General features: G+C 38.9%; 1 protein-coding gene across 8 annotated transcripts in view; it reads left to right on the top strand.

Annotated features, from left to right (window-relative positions):
• Positions 1-20,871, top strand: part of eif4g3a (eukaryotic translation initiation factor 4 gamma, 3a) — a 59,178-nt gene that overhangs the window by 14,656 nt on the left and 23,651 nt on the right. For 4 of the 8 annotated variants that reach the window (XM_053227214.1, XM_053227213.1, XM_053227212.1 and 1 more), the window contains 8 exons: positions 1,167-1,298; positions 3,589-3,681; positions 7,750-7,782; positions 12,107-12,208; positions 15,914-16,096; positions 16,788-16,905; positions 17,165-17,283; positions 18,261-18,377. In XM_053227214.1, the coding sequence (XP_053083189.1) occupies positions 1,167-1,298; positions 3,589-3,681; positions 7,750-7,782; positions 12,107-12,208; positions 15,914-16,096; positions 16,788-16,905; positions 17,165-17,283; positions 18,261-18,377 (897 nt within the window). The remainder of the gene's footprint in view (positions 1-1,166; positions 1,299-3,588; positions 3,682-7,749; positions 7,783-12,106; positions 12,209-15,913; positions 16,097-16,787; positions 16,906-17,164; positions 17,284-18,260; positions 18,378-20,871) is intronic. The other 4 variants (XM_053227216.1, XM_034314120.2, XM_034314118.2 and 1 more) reach the window with 2 other exon arrangements.

The following is a 20,871-nucleotide window of genomic DNA, read 5'->3' as shown; positions in this document are numbered from 1 at the left end:
ATTATGTACAGTAAATGTTTAGTGTAATCCCCCTGTGAGACACATGCATACACATCAGCATCTGTAGTTTGCCTTTAAATATTGTGTAGATGTTAGAGAGAGGCTTTTTTTTTTTTTTTTTTTTAAAAAGACTTCCACTCTAGCATTGCCTGGCTGCCATTAAAACACCTGCACCAACAAGCAAAGGACGTGACTCTCAGTCTCTTAGCAACGGGCAGAAACAAAACATCACATGTGGGACATAAAATGAAGGGGGGGGAGAAAAGATAAACACAATTTTCAGTTCAGTATGACAAAAAAGCTAGGAGGTTAGGCTAGCACCTGTAGCCATTACAAAGTCTCCTGTCTCTCTCTCTGTTTCTCTCTGCCTTGCTCTGTTTCATTGGGTGTCACTTGCTGTCTTTCTCCCACTATCTCTCTAATCCCCGAATCCCAGCTTCCTGTCAAAACTCGACCACAGCCTGCTCTAAAGACCTCTGGATGGCCGATCCAGTGTTGTGTCTGCGTTGTTCCTCTTTCTAGAATAGCAGCAACAAATGCATTATCTCTGACATCTGTTTCCTGATTCTCTCTTTTGTTGGTTCATTCTCGTTTAATACTCACGACGTGGGCGTGCATTCAGAAGCCAGGGTTCTGTGTGCTCATTCAGACCAGAGCAGAATGACACCATTGTCTCGACAGCAGTCAGAATAATTGCTGAAATGTTTGCACCTTTTAGATATTTGCAGGAATCTTGGACAGTTGTGGGGGTTTCCATAGGGTACAGGGTACCATCCCTTGTCCTGGAGTGACCCCTGTCCTCCACATTTCAGTGTTTAATCTGATCTAATGCATCTGATTCAACAAATCAGCTAATTAACAGTCTTTCCTGGGTTGAAGAGCATCTTAGAGCAGGGAAAACACTAAAATGTGTGAGGCAGGGGATTCTCCAAAAACCAGGATAGAAGTGATTAGACAAGTTGTGTGTGCCTGGTGTTTGTGTTTTTGTGCATCACCTACTGCTCTCTCTCTCTTCCTCTTCCTCTTGTACTTCTCATTCCACTGTAGACCAATAAGTCTTCTCCTGCCCTCCATGCAACACACTACAAACATGAATAAACACACATTGGAAAAATGTGTCAGCTTGTACAAGTCAGTGAAAGTGTGTGTGTGTGTCTGTGTCGCAGGTCCCGAGGCACCCTGGTCCTCCCTACCAAGGGCACGATCTGGGCAAAGTCCCCTCACCTGCTCTGTCTCAGGTATCAGCCCCTCCTGCGCCTGCCTACCGTTACCTTAAGGGCTGGGAACCAGGCGGAACGGTGAGTGTGTGTCTTTCTGTCTTCAAGGCTTTTTAAAATTTTTATTTATTTATTTAGTTTTACATGTTTATTCAGTATCAACATGCTTAATGTACAGTGCACTTTCCTGAGGGAGATAAATGTACAATCATTTTACTGAGGATCCTCAGAACATCGTGTTACATGTTCAAATGACCTTTAATGTCCTCTTTAAAGAGAGAGATCTGCTCACAACAGACATATAGAACACTTCATTCTGAAAACAGGGGCATAATATAAGCGGGGGGAAAAGTCTTCAAGCTTTTCATACATCTCGGTCGTTTTGAATGTCTAAAGCTAATGGACTTGTATAAAGTTAGACGTTCGGCCATTCATCTGATTCACACCTCAGTGATGTCAGCTTCATGACGTCACTAATGTAACATCACCAGTTAAATTTTTCATAATGTTCTGATGCATTATCACGGTATGAACAAACACAACTGAGTAAATTGCATCACTTAAAGGTAACTAGGAATATAATTTCAGGATTTAACGTGATTTAACTACAGACATATAAATCTATATAATCCACTATTCTCTGGTAATGACCTTATAAGAATTCCTATAATATAGTCTAGCTTTAGTTTGTTGAATTTAAAACAAGCCAGTGAAAAATGTCTGGCTGTCATAGCTGTTAGTGTGTTGATGTGTATGTTTCTACAGAAAGTAATGGTTTCTCAGTCGGAGAGGTTGATCAGCCCCAACTAGATTCTCAGAGTTGTCATCTCGTAATTACTGTAATTGCTGTAATTCCAGTCTGATATAAACGCACTCATAATAGCTGAGAAATTTTCCACCATTCTGTTGAACCGATGAAGCATCTCACTTGAGTGGAAAACTATCTTTGGTGTGATAACAGTTATCTTGACTGTTTTCATCTACACACGTGTGTCAGCACACTGTTTTGCATCATGAGTGGCAAACACGATGTGCTAATGTCTTACTGTTTTACTGCAGGGATGGACAAATCACTAGCCCAGGTGTCTGGGATATGTGTTTTTTTTTTATTTTTTATTTTATTTTATTTATTTATTTTTTTAAATTCCTACTTGCTCATTATGCTAGTAGACTTGAGACGATTGACAGTAGTATTTGGAAATGCTGACAAATTCCATCTATTATGATGGCTGTCAAGTTAGATGATTTAAATGTCTGTTGGAAATTGTGGTGTCTGAGCTTTAAGATCAAGAAAAATGATTTCTTTTGTATCTCGTAATGTGTCTCCTTTTAGCCTATTTTCTAGTCTTATACAAACATTAACTATCTGATTTCAGAGCAGGACAACAAAACATCTTTCTTCCGATGCATTTTAGCTTCCCTTGTCCATGCTTGCCAAACAGATAAAGCTGTTCTAGCTTTCCAAGCCAGGAATGTCTACGCTCAGAAAATGAAACAACCTGTTGTTCATCAGGGCTACATTGCTGTACAAGAATTCAAGAAGCACCTCTGCTGCAAAGATGTCTAGTTTATATTATTTGCTTCAATTTTGAAGTAAGCTTAGTTACAGCTAATAACTCATTAGGTTTATTTACAGTCCCAACTTCAGTCTTGTAGGTGTTGCTGACCTTGTAGACAGGTAATTAATCCATTAAAAACTGACTGTATATTTGTTTGTATCTATGTTAATGCAGTTATTAGCTAATTAGATCGCCATACATTATTCAACTGTGTTAGCTACCGTTTTTAGGCCAAGTCACTTAGATTTGCAGGTAACCAAGAAATGGCACCAGTGGGATAGCTTGTAAATGAACAGTTTGCCCATCCTAGTGCTGTCCTTGATTTGGACTATAAATGAAAACTATAGAAACTTCTTGGAATTGATGATGGGATTAAATATGGGTCTGCATTTATACGGGTATTTTGTGGTGAATAATGTTTTAAGAAACACACAGTTGTTTGTGAGAATATGGGATAATGGGATTGTAGACAATGTCAGTGGTCCCTGGCTATGTGCTTTAGACTCAAGGAGCAGTGCCAGTTAATAATAGTGTTCAATTGCTTCTGCTGTGACAGTCCTGCTACCCTCCCACAGCGCACTCACAAGTGATGACAGAGACAGACTTATGGTCGTGGTTCACATATGCTTATTAGCAGTTATCCCTCTCACCACGTACACACAGATAACAATAGTGACATCCCCCATATGGTCCAAGAGGAATATTTCCACATATTCCATACTAACTTTCTGGGTTTTTTTTTTTTTTTTCCATGTTTTCCCTTGATGCCTTCTTCTTGTCTAAATCACACCCCTGTCTGTGTGTGTGTCTAGCCCTCCTACAGCCCCACACAGAATGCTGGCTCTGCCTCCCTCATATATTCTCCACAGACACAGCCAATGAATGTACAGCCTCCCAGTCGCCCCGTAAGTACAGCTTACTGTTTTCTCAAAAAGTATATATTCTGAATGTAGTGGTTTAAATTTATTTTGATAGTTTTCTTTGCAAAATACGGATTTCTGAAGTAATACTACATGTAACCTGATTGTCTCATAGGTGTTATTTTGATAGTTTTCTTTGCAAAATATGGGTTTCTGAAGTAATACTACATGTAACCTGATTGTCTCATAGGTGTTGTGTATCAGGATTATATTCAGATAGGAATTATCCACAGGAAAATGCAGGTGTGAATACACACAATTTATATTATACACTATTTATATTAAAAAAAAAAAAAAAAAATTTAAGTCAGATCGCTCAAACCACTTCAGAGACACATTTTAAGCAGATATGTGTAATCAGTCTTTCCATGATTCAACTACATTTGCTTAAAAAACATAGCATCATAATGCGTGTGGTCCAGTTTCACACCTAAATCGATATGTTGACAACAGTAGTGTTTGCTGTGGCTGCAAACAGGCTCAGTGTGGTATTAAACAGTGTGAACAGCCCTTTTTATTTTTGATGTGGGGCCCTTCTCTTTGCATCAAATGAGCAGCTAATGTGCAATCTACACTATGGCCAAAAGTGTATGGACACTTGACCATCACACCCATCAGTGGGTCTTCTCCAAACTGTTGCCACAAAGTTTGAAACAATTCTATAGAATGTCTTTGTATGCTGTAGAATTACAATTTCCCTTCACTGGAACTAAGGGGTCCAAAACAGTTTCATTATTATAGTTCCCTTGTGCACAAAGCAAGCTCCATGAAGACATAGTTTACCAAGGTTGGATTGGAAGAACTCCATTTGTCCTACACAGATCCTAGTGGATCCTCCACAAATCTAGTGGAAGGCCTCAAAAGAGTGGAGGTTATTGTAACAGAAAAGGGGTGGAATGGGATGTTCAAAAAGTACATATGATTGTGATGGTCAAGTGTCCACAAGGGCGTATAGTATAGAAACTGGATTTTGATCCAGAAATTCTTGTTTCTGGGGTGTTACACACAAGTGTACAGCTTTTGTACCTTTATTATGTATATTTTCCTTAGGAAGTGCATATAGTGTGCATTCAGCTTGTAAGATATAACGATCTTATGGCTGCGAAGGTGTTTTCTGACTTTCTGGAAGCTCCACCCCCTGTCATGGTAAATGGAGAACATTTGGAGTTTGTTAATGTGAAATAAACTCTGTCAATGTATGGTTGACTTAGCTGACATTAGACTAGTATACTGTATATTTAACATCAGTGTACTATATTTATTAGGGAGGCTACTGAAAAATTCCGGCCAAAAATGGTCAAAGGGCTCTCTTTATTTATTTATTTATTTATTTTTTTTTTTTTTTTTTTTGGGCTGAGGGGGGGGGGGGGGGTGAAGATTTTGACCCCAAAGGATTAAATAGGTGACGGATTAAATAACAAAGTGTGAGATCTACCACTTATATAATTTGTAACAGAAATATATGAATGGGTTTTTTTTTGACTGCCACTTTCTTGCTCAACACTAAGCATCAACAGAGAAAATTTCAGCCATGTGAACCAATTTCTAAAAGAATTGCATCAACATGTGTGGTTTTTATACTGTTTACTGCTTAGTACTTAACAATCCACCATCTAGCTTAGTTTTCACGATTGCCACAGTTCCCGATTGCACAGCTGATAAGATTGATACCCCCTCCCCTACTCTTCTTAAAACGGCAATGATGGAAATGCTCATTTAACTGTCTTTTTTTTTTTTTTTTTAAGCTAACGTTTCTGGAAGACTATTATTTTAAAATGGATCAGGGAAAAATTAGTATCACACAAGCCTAGTGTACATTTAAAGCTTTACTCTGTAAAGGTAATTACAGTCTCCTCTGAAAGTATTGGAAGGTCAAGGCCAATTCTTTTGTTTTTGCTATACACTGAAGACATTTGGATTTGAGATCAAAAGATGAATATGAGGTGATGGGTCAGAATTTCAGCATTCATTTCCTGCTGTTTACAGCTAACTTTAAAGAACGTGGCACCTTTTGTCCCAGACCACCCAGCTTTTAGATGAGCAAAAGTATTGGAACAGATAGCCAACGAGGAGGTTGCGTTCTTCTTTTGTGATGCTTTTCCAGACTTGTACCACAGCTTCTTTCAGTTGTTGTTAGTTTCTGGCGTTTCTCCCTTCAGTCTCCTCTTCAAGAGGTGAAATGCATACTCTGTTGGGTTAAGGTCTGGTGATTAGTAAGATTCAAAGATTAGTGAGCACATTCCAGAAGAAGCCTTGCAAGCCCAAGCCATGACACTACCTCCACTGTGCTTGACCAATGAGCTTGTATGTTTTGGATCATGAGCACATCCTTTCTTTCTCCACACTTTGGCCTTTCCATTACTTTGGTAGAGGTTAATCTTGGTTCCAGAACTTTTGTGGCTCATCTCTATATTTCTTTGTGTATTCCAGTCTGGCCTTCTGATACTTACTGCTGATGAGTGGTTTGCTTCTTGTGGTATGGCCTCTGTATTTCTGCTGTCGAAGTCTTATTTGAACAGTAGATTGTGATATCTTCACCCCTGCCCTGTGGAGGTTGTTGGTGATGTCACAGACTATTGTTTCTGGGTTTTTCTTCACAGCTGTCACAATGTTTCTGTCATCAACTGCTGCTGTTTGATGTCTGGTTGTTGGTACACCAGTGGATTCTTCCTTTTTCAGATCATTCCAAATTGTATTGGCTATGTCCAATGTTTATGGAATGGCCCAGATCGATTTTCCTCTTTTCTCAACTTAAAAATTGGCTTGCTTATTTCTCCATAGACAGCTTTCTGGTTTTCATGTTGGTTAACAAGAAATGCAGTCTTCACCGGTGAAACCCAGGGTTCAAACCAGAGTAGACATTCAGGGCTAGTAATTGTTTAAACAGTCAATCTAACAGGACACACCTGGGCAACAAGAAGCACGTCAGTCACGTGTTCCAACATTTTGATCACTTGAACAAATGGGTGGATTCAAACAAAAGGTGCCATGTTCTAAGTTGTTTAACACATCTATATGTAAATATGAGGAAATGAACGCTGAAATTTTGATCTATAATTTCATATTCATCTTGTGATCTCAAAAGTCTTCAGTTTATAGCAAAAACAGTAGAATTGGCCTTGCCATTCCAATACTTTCAGAGGGGACTGTATGTACCTTAAAGGTACACTATATCCACATATTCAGGTGAAATTTAACTTATAAAAGATAAGGCTCCCACCCCAGAATCAAGGAAAAGTATAGTTTAATACCCTTTCTTTCTGCGAGTGTGGGTGGTAAACCCTAGTTCGGAAGTATGCCTGAAAAGATGATGAATTAATGTCACTGCACAAGAAGGAGAAATTATGATTTTCAAAACCCATTATCTACAACAATGTGCCTCTCTTTAGATGGGTGTTGAAAAGCATTCTTTGTGTCTGTTCTGTTCTTCGTGCAAAGTTTTGGTTTAGATTAAATGATAATGAATGTATTTTGCAGTTGTGCACAGAGTTTGGAAGCCACCACAGTAATAGTTCTATATTGGAGAGCACATTTCTCAGTGTGTTTTTTTTTTTTTTTTTTTTTTTTTTTTTAAACTCATGCAACTGTCAGGAATTGTAATCCAAAAGTTGTGGTAATTAACTGCAATACGTTTAATGGTAGGAAGTGCTAATGTTTAAAACTGTACTCACAGCAGAAACCACAAGAAGAGCCAGTGATTTTTCAGTTTGTGTTTAGCACCTCTGATCTGGAATGTGTGACGGAAATCCTTTCTGTTGTGTGGAATCGACCATGTGTCTCTGGCTGCTTCTCCTTCTGCTGTCAGATACAAACCTCATTAGCACCATGCTGAGATCCACCAAGAGAACCGTCTGCGCTGCTGATGAGTGTGTGTGTTTGTACATGTGGGAGGAAACGAAACTATCCTCCCCATTTCACAGTTTTGAACATGTTTAAATGGCAGCACAGTCACTGTTCTACGCCATGTATATCTCTCAATCGTATGCTAATCTCTCATTCTCTTTCTCTCTTTCCTTCTCTGTGACTGCTGCTGCATCGATCTGTCTCCATCAGTTTGTGACAGGGCCTCGGCCCACCCACCATCAGGTAACATCCCTCTTGTGCCACAATAAATATGTTATTGTTTCTGTAGTAACAGCTCATTCACAGAGATTTGTATGGTGGAGACTATATAATCTAAGGCTAATAATGAACGAATTAAAAAAAAAAGTGTTATTTAAAGTTATAATAACTGATCAGTGTCAGCACTTATCAGTGAGGTTTTTTTTGCCATGAGAGTGTCTGTGTGCTGTCTCAGTAACTTAAAGCTGTAATTTATTTTAGTTTTTTTTTTTTTTTTTTTAAAGACAAGCTTACTTGTCTTGGCAGTGTTCCACCACATTAAATATAACCATAAACAGTTAAAAGTACAAGGTATCATTCGTTAATATATAAAAATTTGTAGGTGTTGACAAACTGCTGTTATGTTAAAGAAATAAAATACTTCTGGACATGCTGTTATTGGAAAATAATCAACTCTGGGGTGGTAACAGTAACTCCGTATTGCCTCAGGCGGCATCACACCACCCTGTGGCATTGACTATTTTCCTATAAAAACAAGCCCCGTTATGTTTATTCCGACGTTTTAAATAGAAAGACTCTTACAGACTCTTCATGCTTCAGCCTAATTGGTCTCTGTGTGTAATGGACATTTCTAGGCAAATTATTAATCATTCACTTCTTCATGGATTTCATGGCTTGATGGCCACGTAACTGATCTAAAAACTTGTCCTGACATCAGAAGAGGATGTTGCTTCACTGCGGCATGGCTACATTAGAAAAAGCAGACTTCCTTAACCGTTAGACCTTTCTGCAGCTGCAAGTATGGCCATAGTGGTAAATAAGTTCTCCGAAAGCATTTTAAAGCTTCTTCCTCATCAGGGTATGAAATGCCTAGAAACTCTACATCACACTGTATTTTGAGGCATCAGTATGTGTCCTTGAGCGCCAAACATTGAAGACATTTATGTTACTTGTCATTCCAAATGAGCTGTCTGACTAACAGATGTGAAGCAACGAAGACTGACATTAATTGCTGCTGCTCATCTGGGCTATTTGTGTACCATTTATAAGCAGTCGTTATATACAGTGTGATGTACCATATGGTATTGTATTTCTGCAGTACAGACATGAAGGATTTCTACCTGTTAGGGATATACACAGAGCATATGCAGCTATCGCAGGAGTCTCAGACTCTTTCGAGTAACGAACATTGGCAGCACTAAGACAGAAAAGATGTGCACCCACTAACTTCTGGATGTATTGCAGTTGATACGGAATTAAGAATTAATCAGTAAACAACAATGGTTTATTGAGGCCCATCCATTTGCCACATGTTGTCAGCTAGCTCTTCTGTTCATTTGATTTAAAATATTTTCAAACTTTACGCATGGGTTCATAGACGCCTGAGCAGTGAAACAAGTGGAGCACCTGCATCCCCCTTTTATTAGATTGGGATCAGACATGGTTTTTCTCCCCTACTTTGTATTGGAATAAAAAAAAAAATTGACCTTCTGTGGAAATAATTGCATGAGCATGAGATTAAGCAAAGACATGACTATGTTTCATGTAATTTTATCAACCTCCTCTAAAACAAAACATCCACTTGAGAAAGAAAGCAGTGAAGACCCCTCACTCTTTAGCTTAAGATTTGATTCTGCAAGCAACACACAGCTATGAGAAGCAGAAACAACCCAAAAGCATGATGAAACTGTGGTGCCCAGCACAGCCATGCCACAAAATATGCCCAAACCAGTGAGCATTGTGGTGTGACCTAAAGTCATGATCTAAAGTCAAAAAAAAAAAAAATCACCTTGTGAGCTGTACTATTATACTGAAGTGTGACGCATTTTGGGTGGATATCAGACAGTAGTAGGCGTCATGATATAAATTTGTTTTTTATCATTTAAGGCACGGTCAACCATCCACAAATCTCATATTAATAAAGTGGCCATAAAATACCTTTGACAGTTCCCCTGAAAATGATTCAAATAAGATGCTAGTAATGGGGGGGATGACATTTTATCTTATAAAACCATATCTGCACTTCTTTATCTCCTCCTGCAGTAAAACCACTAGTATTTCACAAGCCGTCACTGCCATATCCCTAAGCTTAGAGAGTAGCTTGCAGGCTTTCGAACAGAAACGGGTGAAATCAGTGTAACATCAGTGCAGTGCAATTCTTGCACAAAACATTTTATTTGAGAGATGTATATAATCAGCTGCGCAGTACGTGTTATGTTAACCACCTAAAAAAACATTTGCGACTGTTTATTCCTTGGCTATACTTCAAACCATTAAAAGCTGCTTCTGTGGCTACTAAATATGTGCATAGAATGTCAAAATAAAGTCTAACTGGTATGGACAAAATTTTAATAAACAATTACCAATTAAATTAATAATTCATTACTTTGTTTTGATGGAAAAGAAGTATTTTTTGCTAAAAATGGAAGGAAGTAAAAAGTGCTCCCCTGCTTTTGCACAAAGCCTGGCACTCATGTATAAATTTTAGTACAGTCAGTTATACATGGAAATAACAAACTGTTTCACTAGTTTGTGGAGTCTGTAAATTTTTTAAATGCTGTGATCTGCATACAGTAGTTTGACAGCTCATACTATCATTTCTCGTACTCTTCTGTGGTGGCTGGATATGAAGCATTCATCACCTGCCAAACTGGTTTATTATTATAATTAGTCAGAATGATCCCAAATCTCCTCTTTATACTGTCCTTCCTTTCTTTCTGTCAACTCAGCTATAGGGTGTGTATTTGGGTCCAGTGGGGTTTGCGTTTAAACAGAGAATTATGTCATCACTTAAATAGGCAAAATCTTAAAATTTTGATAGCAGTACCACTTTCACACTTCTTACTCCTAGGATTAGATCCTAAGAGTTCCTAAGAGTTGCTCTTAGAACTATTTGAAGACTATTTTCAAGAGTAATTCTCGGGAGATTTATACATACAGTTCTGCAATGCAGGAAAGAGCATTTTATCAGCCAGAAATTGACACAGAAAGTTGTTTAGACATTCTGTCAGCACATATGTCAATTCCAGTGTTTGGAAAACCAGAGCAAACCAGAACCTCTTAGCCTTCCCAGCACAGATTAATCAGTCTTTTGCACCTTCAATAACATATCTGGCTATTATAATTCTGACAGGCTGTAAATAGCTGAGTGCCAGCAGGATGGCATTAGCCCGTACACTGGCACCACACACTCCGGGTCAGCGCCACAGAAGTGTGTGTGTGGCAGGCCAGATGGAGGAGGAACAATGGTGCGTTCTCCTGCAGATACATAAGTCAGGCTAAGAGGAAATGCTGCAGAGGCATGAGAAATTTCATTCATCCAACTTATTTCTGTTTGGTCGCCATGTAAGATGACGTTAGTGCTTTCTTCAGTTACAAGCTGTGGCACACACAAGCTTTCTCCCTTTCTTGTTCAATCAGATACATAAACACACACATGTTCTCCCATTATAATTGTACCAGTGGGACTTTTTTCTTCCTCATTTCCTGTTCTTGCAAAAGCAGGCTGGTTCTACTCGCAAAAGCAATCTGCTTCAAGGATGTTAATGATTATCGCTTATGTAACAACCTCTGGAGAACCTGTAATCAGGACTGCCTTAGATCCTTCTGCTGATTTTTACTGTAACTTAATCACAAGAGTGCTCTCTAGGCAAACTGGCTTGCTTCATGCAGATTTCAACATAGTGTCAACTATTGCTAGTCTGCAACAGTTTTGGTGACACTGAAATAAATCTGAAAACAAATTCCAGTGGATATCCCATGGATGGCCCTCCTCCTTTTTTTTTTTTTTTTTTTTTTTGGGCACGGTGTGGGAATAGTGGAGGGGTTTGACATCTGTGCAACACGCCTGCCTCCACAACAAGCTGTCAACACCAGCAACTTACAGCAGATTTGAAACCAACAGGGAGTGAATTGTCGAATCAGCAAAGAGCTGTTGAATGTAGGTCAGAATTGGGAGTAGTGGATTCAATAAAGTTGCTGCTTCATCACTGTGCTCTGCCTCAAAGTGTAGCACCTAAAGGTTACATTTAATACTATCAGGGCTGTTGCTGGCCCAGCCATCAAGTGACAACTTCACTATAAATTAACTCATGGCCCAGTTAGCTTGGTAAGTTCATTAATACCGACTGCTGTTAATATAATGTATCTGACTACTAAAAATAGTTGTTGACTCCAGAGCAGCCGGTGTTGGGATCTGGGAATGAGCAGTGAGTTGCCAGTACAACATCATGGGGCATCATGCCAGCAAATACATATGTGAAGCAGTTGGAAACAATTTATAACAAATAAAAGAAAATGTTTATCATCAACAGCAAAATGAGCCTTTTTTTTTTGGTCCTTTACATAGCAGAAGCCTACTAATCCAGATGTTTACCAGGAAATGACTGACTGTCTCAGACACCCAGGCCGGTCATATGTCAGAGCCTGCCTAAGCATGTGGGATATCATGGTATTTGTCACAATAACTCACTTATCTTCTATCATGCTTCACAAAATGAATGCAGTAATATATAAATAAATGTTTATCTTATTGGGCAGTGCTTTAACTGAAAAAGGATCCTTTGGAGGCATTGCATTTTGGATCCACGACAGGTTTATTATAAGTCATTACTTCCAGTCTGCAATACATGTGACATTTGTTTACTGGCTTCTAATCTTGCTAGCTGTTGTGTAACTGTGTGACCTGGCTAATGGTCTAATGTTAGATAGCAAGTGACATACACTTTCAGTTTAGTTATGTCATGTTAGCTTGCTAAATGGAACCTTGGGAGCAACATCTGACATTTTTAAACCAGTTAAAAAAAAATTAGCTGTGAGTTTACATAAATTTGTAAACAATAATGGTGTCTCCCTATCAGCTGGCTCTCACATGACAGAATTTTGAAGTGTCCACAACAGAAATACTATATGAGTACAGCATTGTCATATAAAAATATAAAATCTGCACATTAAGATGATACACATACAGTCTGCCTCCAACAATCTTGCATGTGCTCACAGTGGACACGGAGGATTCTTGGGGTTTTTTTTGCTCTAAACTGTGCTATCTCTGCTGTTGACATATATGAGTCATGGCTAGTAGAAGTCATCAGCTCTCATGAACACATACAGAGCAACACACCACTGTTTAGCCCCTGGCTCTGCTCTCACTTGTGTTGGCATATATGACTCATGGTTCTCTAATAGCACCACACACACTCTTCAGACCGTCAGCACTGTCACATGTGCTCGGTCTCTTTAATAGAGTGCTCAGTGGCCGGCAGTGCTCAGGTCTATTTGTTATTCTCTGTTTCTCTCTGCTAGCAGAGAATTCATAAGCTATTGGTCCTGGTATGGATAAATAACTTTTACAGGACATGCCTAAAATTCTGAAAGGCTTTCAGGCTTACCCAAGGTGTCTGTGTGTGACTCTGTGATTGCACAATCATGTACCCGTTGTGTGTGCACACAAATCTTTATTGATTTCTCTGTGCCCTTTATCCCATCAGCTTCTCTCTCCTTATTGCCTCAATACTGAGCAAGGATTCTGGCCAATCCAAGTCCCTTTGAAACACACAGCACGAGGAAAGCCCCTTAGAAGACTTTTAACCCATGACGTTTAGTGCTTAAGCTCTGCCATCAACACAATGAAATAGATGGCTGAAGTTAGCTTTTGCAAGGAGGCAAGACTAGTTTGTTTCCGTCTTAAAACACTGTCTAGCCTGCGGCTTCCTGAATCAGGCCTAATCATTTTAAATGTGATACTAGTGTTTTAATCCCATGGGCTTTATAGAAGCCCACTAATTGCTGCAGTAAAAGTGTCTAACAGGTTGACTCCTGTCCTGCATAGACAGACATGCACATACTTGTTCTGTGTATTTATCTCATGCTGCTCTCTACTGATCTGCTGCAGCATTGATTTCAGTATAATGGCTTCACGTTCACTAAACAAGCCATGTACACTCGTTACGGAGTTGAAAACAGGGAGTCCTCCAGACTTTCTCAGGTTTTTAATCTCACAGTCAGTGTTGTTTTTATGTTGTGGTGTCATCACCGTCTGGGAGGCTATAAGCACCTCTGAGAAAATGTGTATATCTCAGCTAAGCTCACTTCCTTTCAACACTGAGTGAGTCTGTAGTTTGAAGTTGTGGACTCATAATTGCACTATCCTGTGTCACCCAGAAGCAGATGGGTTCCCTTTTGGGTCTGGTTCATCTTAAGTTTTCTTCCTCATGTCGTCTCGGGGTGGATTTCCTTGCTACCATTGCCTTTGGCGTGCTCATTAGGGATACATTTTTAAATCTATACCTGGATCTCTGCAAAGCGGCTTTGTGACAATGTCTATTGTTAAAAGCACTATATAAATAAATTGAGCTTAACTTAGCACAATAACTTAGCACTCCACTCAGTCAGTGTGACCACACAGATGACTAATGTAGTTCCTGAGGAAAGATGGGTGTATTTTCTTTCTAATTAAATTATGTGTGGATTCTTCATGGAGATTAATTTGTATTCCAGCTGTAGGGATCACCTCTGCACCACTGAGCAATGGTTTTACTGGGTGTGACCCACCACTGGACCATTTACTTGTTTTTGGCTCATTGTGCTGTGGGAGGATTGATACGATTTCAAGTAATGTTGGTTTGGTGTCATAGGCAAGGGGAAAAGAAGGTAATTTCACCGTTTCCGTATGTTGGAGAGAGGGAAGAATGTGGGCAAGCCACAAAGGGTCACCTCTGGTGGTGAAGTTGCTCAGCTGACACCCTCATTGGCTGGGTTTGTTGAGGAAATATTTGCAGTGCAGGGTGATCAGAGAGTTGGGAGATTTTGCCTCCAGGATTGATATAGCTAAAGCTGTTACTAGGCTATAAATCATTCCTTTCTCCAACAAGTGTTTGTGTGTTTTTAGACGTTTAATGTGGATATTCACTAGGGGCTTTATTGAGAGATTGAGACATAGGCTCAATAGTCAGTAGACACGCGAGGAACTTTAAGCGGGTGCTTAACTTGATTTTCTGGATGGCTTATTCAGTTCATGTATCTGAAGTTGCCAGGTTTTTCTTGATTAAAGCTCTCTGGGCATGAGTATTTTTAATTGTGTCTAACCACTTGCCTTTAAGCCATAAGAATCAGATAATATACTGATAAAGCAGATTTTTTTTTTTCTGAGTGGAATATGAGGTTGATTGTGGTAGTAGAATAAGCTTGATAGAAAGTAAAGTTTAAGCTAATAAGATAATATCTAAATGACAAGTAGGCAAGGTTCAAATAAACATTTAAGCAACCAAATATGTTGAGGTTGATTTTCATGAATAGTTCTAGTGATGATAATAAGGCTAACTTGCTATTCTAATTTGTCTTACTTTCGCAGTCTGGGACCCATATTAATTGGCTGCTAATAGAATAGGACTTTGATACCACAGTAATGTCTAGCAGGTGCTCATAACAGAGAAGCAGGGCAATAATAATTATTATTATTTTTTATTTTTTATTTATTTATTTATTTATTTATTTATTTATTTATTTTGGCATTATGAACTAGACATGCGCACTACCATAATCTCCAGCAGGCATGCACTATTTGGTACCAATGATGCTAGAAGCTTAGTAAGGGTAAATGTGCTGTGAAAAAGTAGCATGAATGATTCATATGATTACTTGTTTCATAAAGTAATATTTATAAATTTAAAATTGCCCTGAAATGGCATTCTAGATGAATCTGTATGTATTTTATATTGTGCAAAACAATGCAATATTGTGACGACAGCCAATTGTCAGACTTAATACAGCTCCAAACTAGAGTGGGCATCGTACAAGGAAACACAGAGTCAATTCAGATTAGTGGATAACTTAGACATGACTCCACCTGGAGCGAGCATCTGAGCAGCACTCAAGGCCATAGATAATACCAAAATTGCACACACTGATATTCAGATGTCAGACTCCTCACTACATGTGCTTAACCCGACTCTGAATAGTAGATGAAGAAGTAAAATGCTTATTCTCTTCACCCAGGATCTAAATGTCTGAATGGAAATTAAAAACTATTCATTCAATTCAGTGTAACACCAAGAGTTCATGTTGAGACCATTTAATCCTGAAACAGCTGGATATTTTCTTCAAATTAACAGCTTGATTGATATCTTTTGTCCTCTCTTTCTCTCTGCTGCTGCAGTTCTTGCACAGGGCTCAGATGCAGACACCTCGGCCTGCTCTTCCCACCAACACTCCCTCGCTCCGGCACGGCTCTCAGACCCCCACAGCAGCTGCTGTCTATCCCCCTAATCAAACTATCATGATGACCATGACTCCCATGCCTTTTCCCTCAGCGCAAACGGCTCAGTACTACATCCCCCAGGTACCCGAGCCCTATCCCATCTGAGCGCTGCCTGCCAGTATAATACTGTTATAGAACTGTCTTTTAGTCATTATGGCTTATTTATTTCTTTGACAAGAACTGTGTGCAGTTTATTTGAATCCCAGACCAGCAAAATCTTTAATTTAAATGGAATCTCAAGGTAGCCACCCGTCTTTCATACAGTCAAGCTACAACCTCGCCATTTATCTAATGCTTTGTTTTTTTTTAGTATCCCATTCAATGTTGTGTTTACAGAGCAAGGTAAAATGGGTTCACATAAATTAAAGACATAAAATGTATGACAGCAAATAAAAATTGTACAAATATTTTAGATAAAATGAAGGAATGTGTAAAATGGGAAGGTTTTGTCCTCAGTCATGTGTCCTCACAGCATGAGATCGAGTTTACAGCACAGCACAGGAACAGCAGCAGTTGGAGCGATTGAACTTATACACTTATTTCTACAGTGGAGGGCGGGCTCTTGCACTAAATGATAGTGCATTATTCAGTTAAAAAAAGCTTTTACTAGAAACAAGGGAGTGTGGGAGATGTCATCCAAGTATTATGTAACTGCTGCTCTTGTCCAGTAGATATAGTATCATCACCAGGTAATTGACTTCAAGCAGGCCATCTATAATTGAAATAGAGTAGCTGAACTGGCTTGGCCTAACTGGTGTTCTCCCCTTTTAAGCCTCAGTATCGACACAGTTCACCCTATGTTGGACCTCCGCAGCAGTTCTCTGTCCCACCCCCTGCCTCTGGAACCTTCTACCCTGGCCCTGGCCCAGGAGAATACCCTGCACCCTACGGTTAGTTCACAGTGCAAAAGTGGAGTATACACTATACATTCCTCAGTCTGAGTCTTTGCCTCGCACCCAGCTGGTTTTAGTCACGTGCAGTTGTTTTTCCTGTTCATCGGATGTTGAAAGTACTGCCTGATATCTGACCACATTCCAGAATGATATCCTCAGTAGCTTGTTTTGATCAGTGACTCATGAAATAATGATGTGCCTCTTTTTTTTTTTTTTTTCCCCTCTCCCCTCTCCTCTTTGCATGTCTCTCTTTTAGCAACAGCTGCTCCGGGTCCAGCCTATTTTCCAGGCCAGACGGTGTATCCCTCTTCAGCCCCAATTATAGTGCCTACAGCACCACAGCAGCCTCCACCAGCCAAGCGTGAGAAGAAGCCTGTGAGTGTTCCACAACTCACACACAATCGTGCATATGCAGTTAGAGTTTCAAATGGCTGTTTCATCACCATTTCAATTTAGAGATGCTTAATTTCTTTTATACCACAGTGCTGTTGATTTCTCAGATCTACTTGATCAGAAGGTGATCAGAAGGTAATCTTCTATAGCAGCAGCAGCTCTGACACTAGATCCAGCTATAATTCTTTATAATAATGTGTTCATTCAAATACGTTATTGTTTTATAGTAACAATTCATTTACAGGAGTGTAAATGTTAGACACACTACATAATCTAAGGCTAATAATAAACTGTTTTTTATTTTTTGTAAAAAAAAAAAAAAAAAAAAAAAAAAAGCATTATTAATTAATAAAGACATAATAATTGAATAGTTTTCTGTAAGTAGATATTTATTTAACATTTATGGAAGGAGTCTCGGGGTTCAGCGCTTTTTTCCTCTAATTAACTTCAAAAGAGAAAAAAGAGAGGCTGGTGAGGCAGCAACATTTTATAGCTAATAAAAGTAAGTGATAACAGGAACTTAATTGTCTTGCTGATGTTCCACAAAGTTAAATGTACAACATCATTATTTCATAAATGTTGTAATTGTTGACAAATTGCTGTGGTATAAGAAGAATAAAACACTTCAGGTTGTGCTGTTGTAGGAAAATAATACATTTTGGTGTGGTAACAGTAACTCCAATTCGTATTGGGCCACATCACACCAGCTATATCATTTTTACCTCATCAGATGTCAAAGGAAATAAATAGCAAAGAAAATATTTCCAAATTAGGACAGACATAGTGAATAGGTAAATATGCTGTCAAAATTCATTTCAAATCTGGTGTGCACAGGATATCTTAAATCTGTACAGTCTGCACATGACCGTGATATGAAGAATAAAGGCATAGAATGGGGGAATGAATCCAGCTTGCTGCTTTAGTCGTAATGTCTGTGCTTTCTCTTTCTGTCCTCACAGATCCGGATCCGGGACCCCAACCAGGGTGGGAAGGACATTACAGAGGAGATCATGGCTGGCAGCGGGAATACCACACCCCCTGTGGGCCGTCCTTCCTCCACCCCCACCCCTCCTCAGGTAGGAAGAAGGCTATTGACCTAAAGTCTTTTCTGCCAACTTTAAGCAGATTTTCAGCATCTTGGCAAAGGAAACTGAATTGTGTGTTTTCAGCAACCGCTGTTGTGACGTCTCTTTACTGACTCATTATAGCATCTTCACTTCAATTCATTTATTGTCATTACACTGGCACACTGTAATAAATAGCTTAATCACTCTCCCCACATGTGTAATCAACAAGCACAGACGGCACAGTGGAGACCCAATACTAAAGTGCAGAGCAAGGACTGACAGTGCAGAATCAACAGTGTAAACGTTAAACAGTAAATGCGTTACAGACATTACGTATCTATCATAAGTAAGGAATAAAACATGACAGACTGTGCTATTATGCGAAAATTATGCACACTCGGGGGAGAGGGGGGCGTAATGATGCCCCATGACGTGCAAGCTGAGTGCCCCAACCCTGAATATGATTTTCATGTAACAGCACGGTCTGGAGTGTGTTACTGCACTTATATCACAATGATTTGACAATGATTACAATGTTTAATTTTTTTTAATGCACAAAGCATTTGTAGTTACATCATGGAACATCTGAGAGACAAGTTAGTTCCTGTTGTCACTTGTGTTATAGCCGTGATAAAACATGGTGTTGCAAAGCATCATGACTGTTACAAAGCACTTACTAATGAGACTCCCTAAATGTGAAATAAATGTCTCCTAACAAAAAAATATCAACACCAATCAATGATTATAGGTTTTACTTTGTTAAACCATGGCACTTTAAAAAAAATAAATAAATAAATAAAAACGTTTATTATTAGTCTTAGATTGTTTGTCTAAGACTAATAGTGTCCGTCGTGCAAATCCCTGTGTATGAGGTATTACTATAGGAACAATAACGTATTAGAATGAGCAGATTAATATTCACGTTACAGCCAGAACTACTGTCTGAGCTAGCTGTGCTGTTATATGAAAATAATGCACACTTTCTGATTAAAGCATTCAACTGCGCTGTGGTATAAAGCTGTGTAATATAAAGGCAGAATAATGTGGGGTTGTGGTTTTGTGTTGTAAGCATTGCACAATAGATTTCTTACAGTAATATTAAAGACAGTAAGTCATAGTAAGCATGTTACTGAACAGTAAAAAAGTATATACAGTTGAGAAACCATTCATGTTACAGCACAGCTTTTGTGTGAAATAGCAATTCAGAAAAATTCTGTGCTATAATGTTCAACAATCTGTTTTAATGGTCAGCATGTATGTGGGTGGAGGCAAGAGGCTTAACAGCTTTGGGATAGAAACTTTTCCTCCATCTGTTTGTGTGTGATAGAATGAACTGATACCTCCTTCCAAAAAGTAGACAGTGGTGATTGGGGTATGTGGAAACCTGGTTATGCAGACAAGAAAAAATATATTTTGTTTGCCAGAAGAGTCCCATTAATTCTGTGCTATTCTGACAGTTCACTACCTGGCCTTACGTTCAGAATGGTGGAGTTGTCGTACCAGACTGTGCTGCATCTTTTCAGTATGTTCCCCTTGGAAAGTCTGCACAATGGGAGAGCATCTTCTCAGTACAGACCCATTCCACATTGGCATTGCAAAGCTACATTAAATGCTTTTTTGCACTATTTAGGCCAGGGGTGTACAGACTTTTTTCAAAGAGGGCCAGAGTAGACCACATCAAAATACCTGAGAGCCAGTCACCAATATATTATTTTATAGCTTCAATATGGTGAATTTAATTTTAGTGATATAACTGCAACTGGGTATCATCTGACAGCTGTAGTTGTGACACACAAGATGATATTCATAAATTTTCGGGACAAATGACTCCGACCAACACTAGCTAAAGACTCTTTCAAGGATTTATGAAAGGTTTTCCATGCTTAGTGGTTGGAAGCATCGCCACTTATTAGCTCTAGTAATGCTCTGAGAAAAAGTTGCTTTTGCCAGTACAGCTTCCAGCTGCTTCACGTTTTCTGGCCTCTCATTCTCTGAATATTTTTGTAATGCCCTTGATTTGTTTCATGTCTCAGGTAGGGCTGCACAATATATCGAAATTATCGAAATATTGCAAATGTAAATATCATGATATGCATATTGAAAGGACTTGCGATAGCTGAATGATTTTCCTCAAAGTTACTTTTCCTCAAAAGAATGCAAAACATGCATGTTGGTTATGTCATTTTCAGTTTTTAAATATATATAATTTAAATTGATTTAGATTTTACACTTATAGCATTATTCGTACCTTATATTGCATATCTCATTATTTAACAAGTTGTCACGTATCGCATTTTTCTTCAATATCATGCAGCCCTAGTCTCATGATATTAAAATTCTTAATTACTACAACAGTCTCTTGACAAGGTACACGCATTTGCCATGGCTTTCCATGGAAAAAGTACTCTTGTTTCCTCTTTTAAAATTCTCCTTTCTAACTCTTAACTTTGCCCTTTTTGTCTGTAGCTATGACTAAATATCATTCAGTAAATTCATTTGCAGG

Source organism: Pangasianodon hypophthalmus, chromosome 20 (assembly GCF_027358585.1).
Source record: "Pangasianodon hypophthalmus isolate fPanHyp1 chromosome 20, fPanHyp1.pri, whole genome shotgun sequence".
Classification (NCBI taxonomy): Eukaryota; Metazoa; Chordata; class Actinopteri; order Siluriformes; family Pangasiidae; genus Pangasianodon; species Pangasianodon hypophthalmus.
Note: the sequence above shows the minus strand (reverse complement) of the source record. Positions and strands in the feature narration are given on the sequence as shown.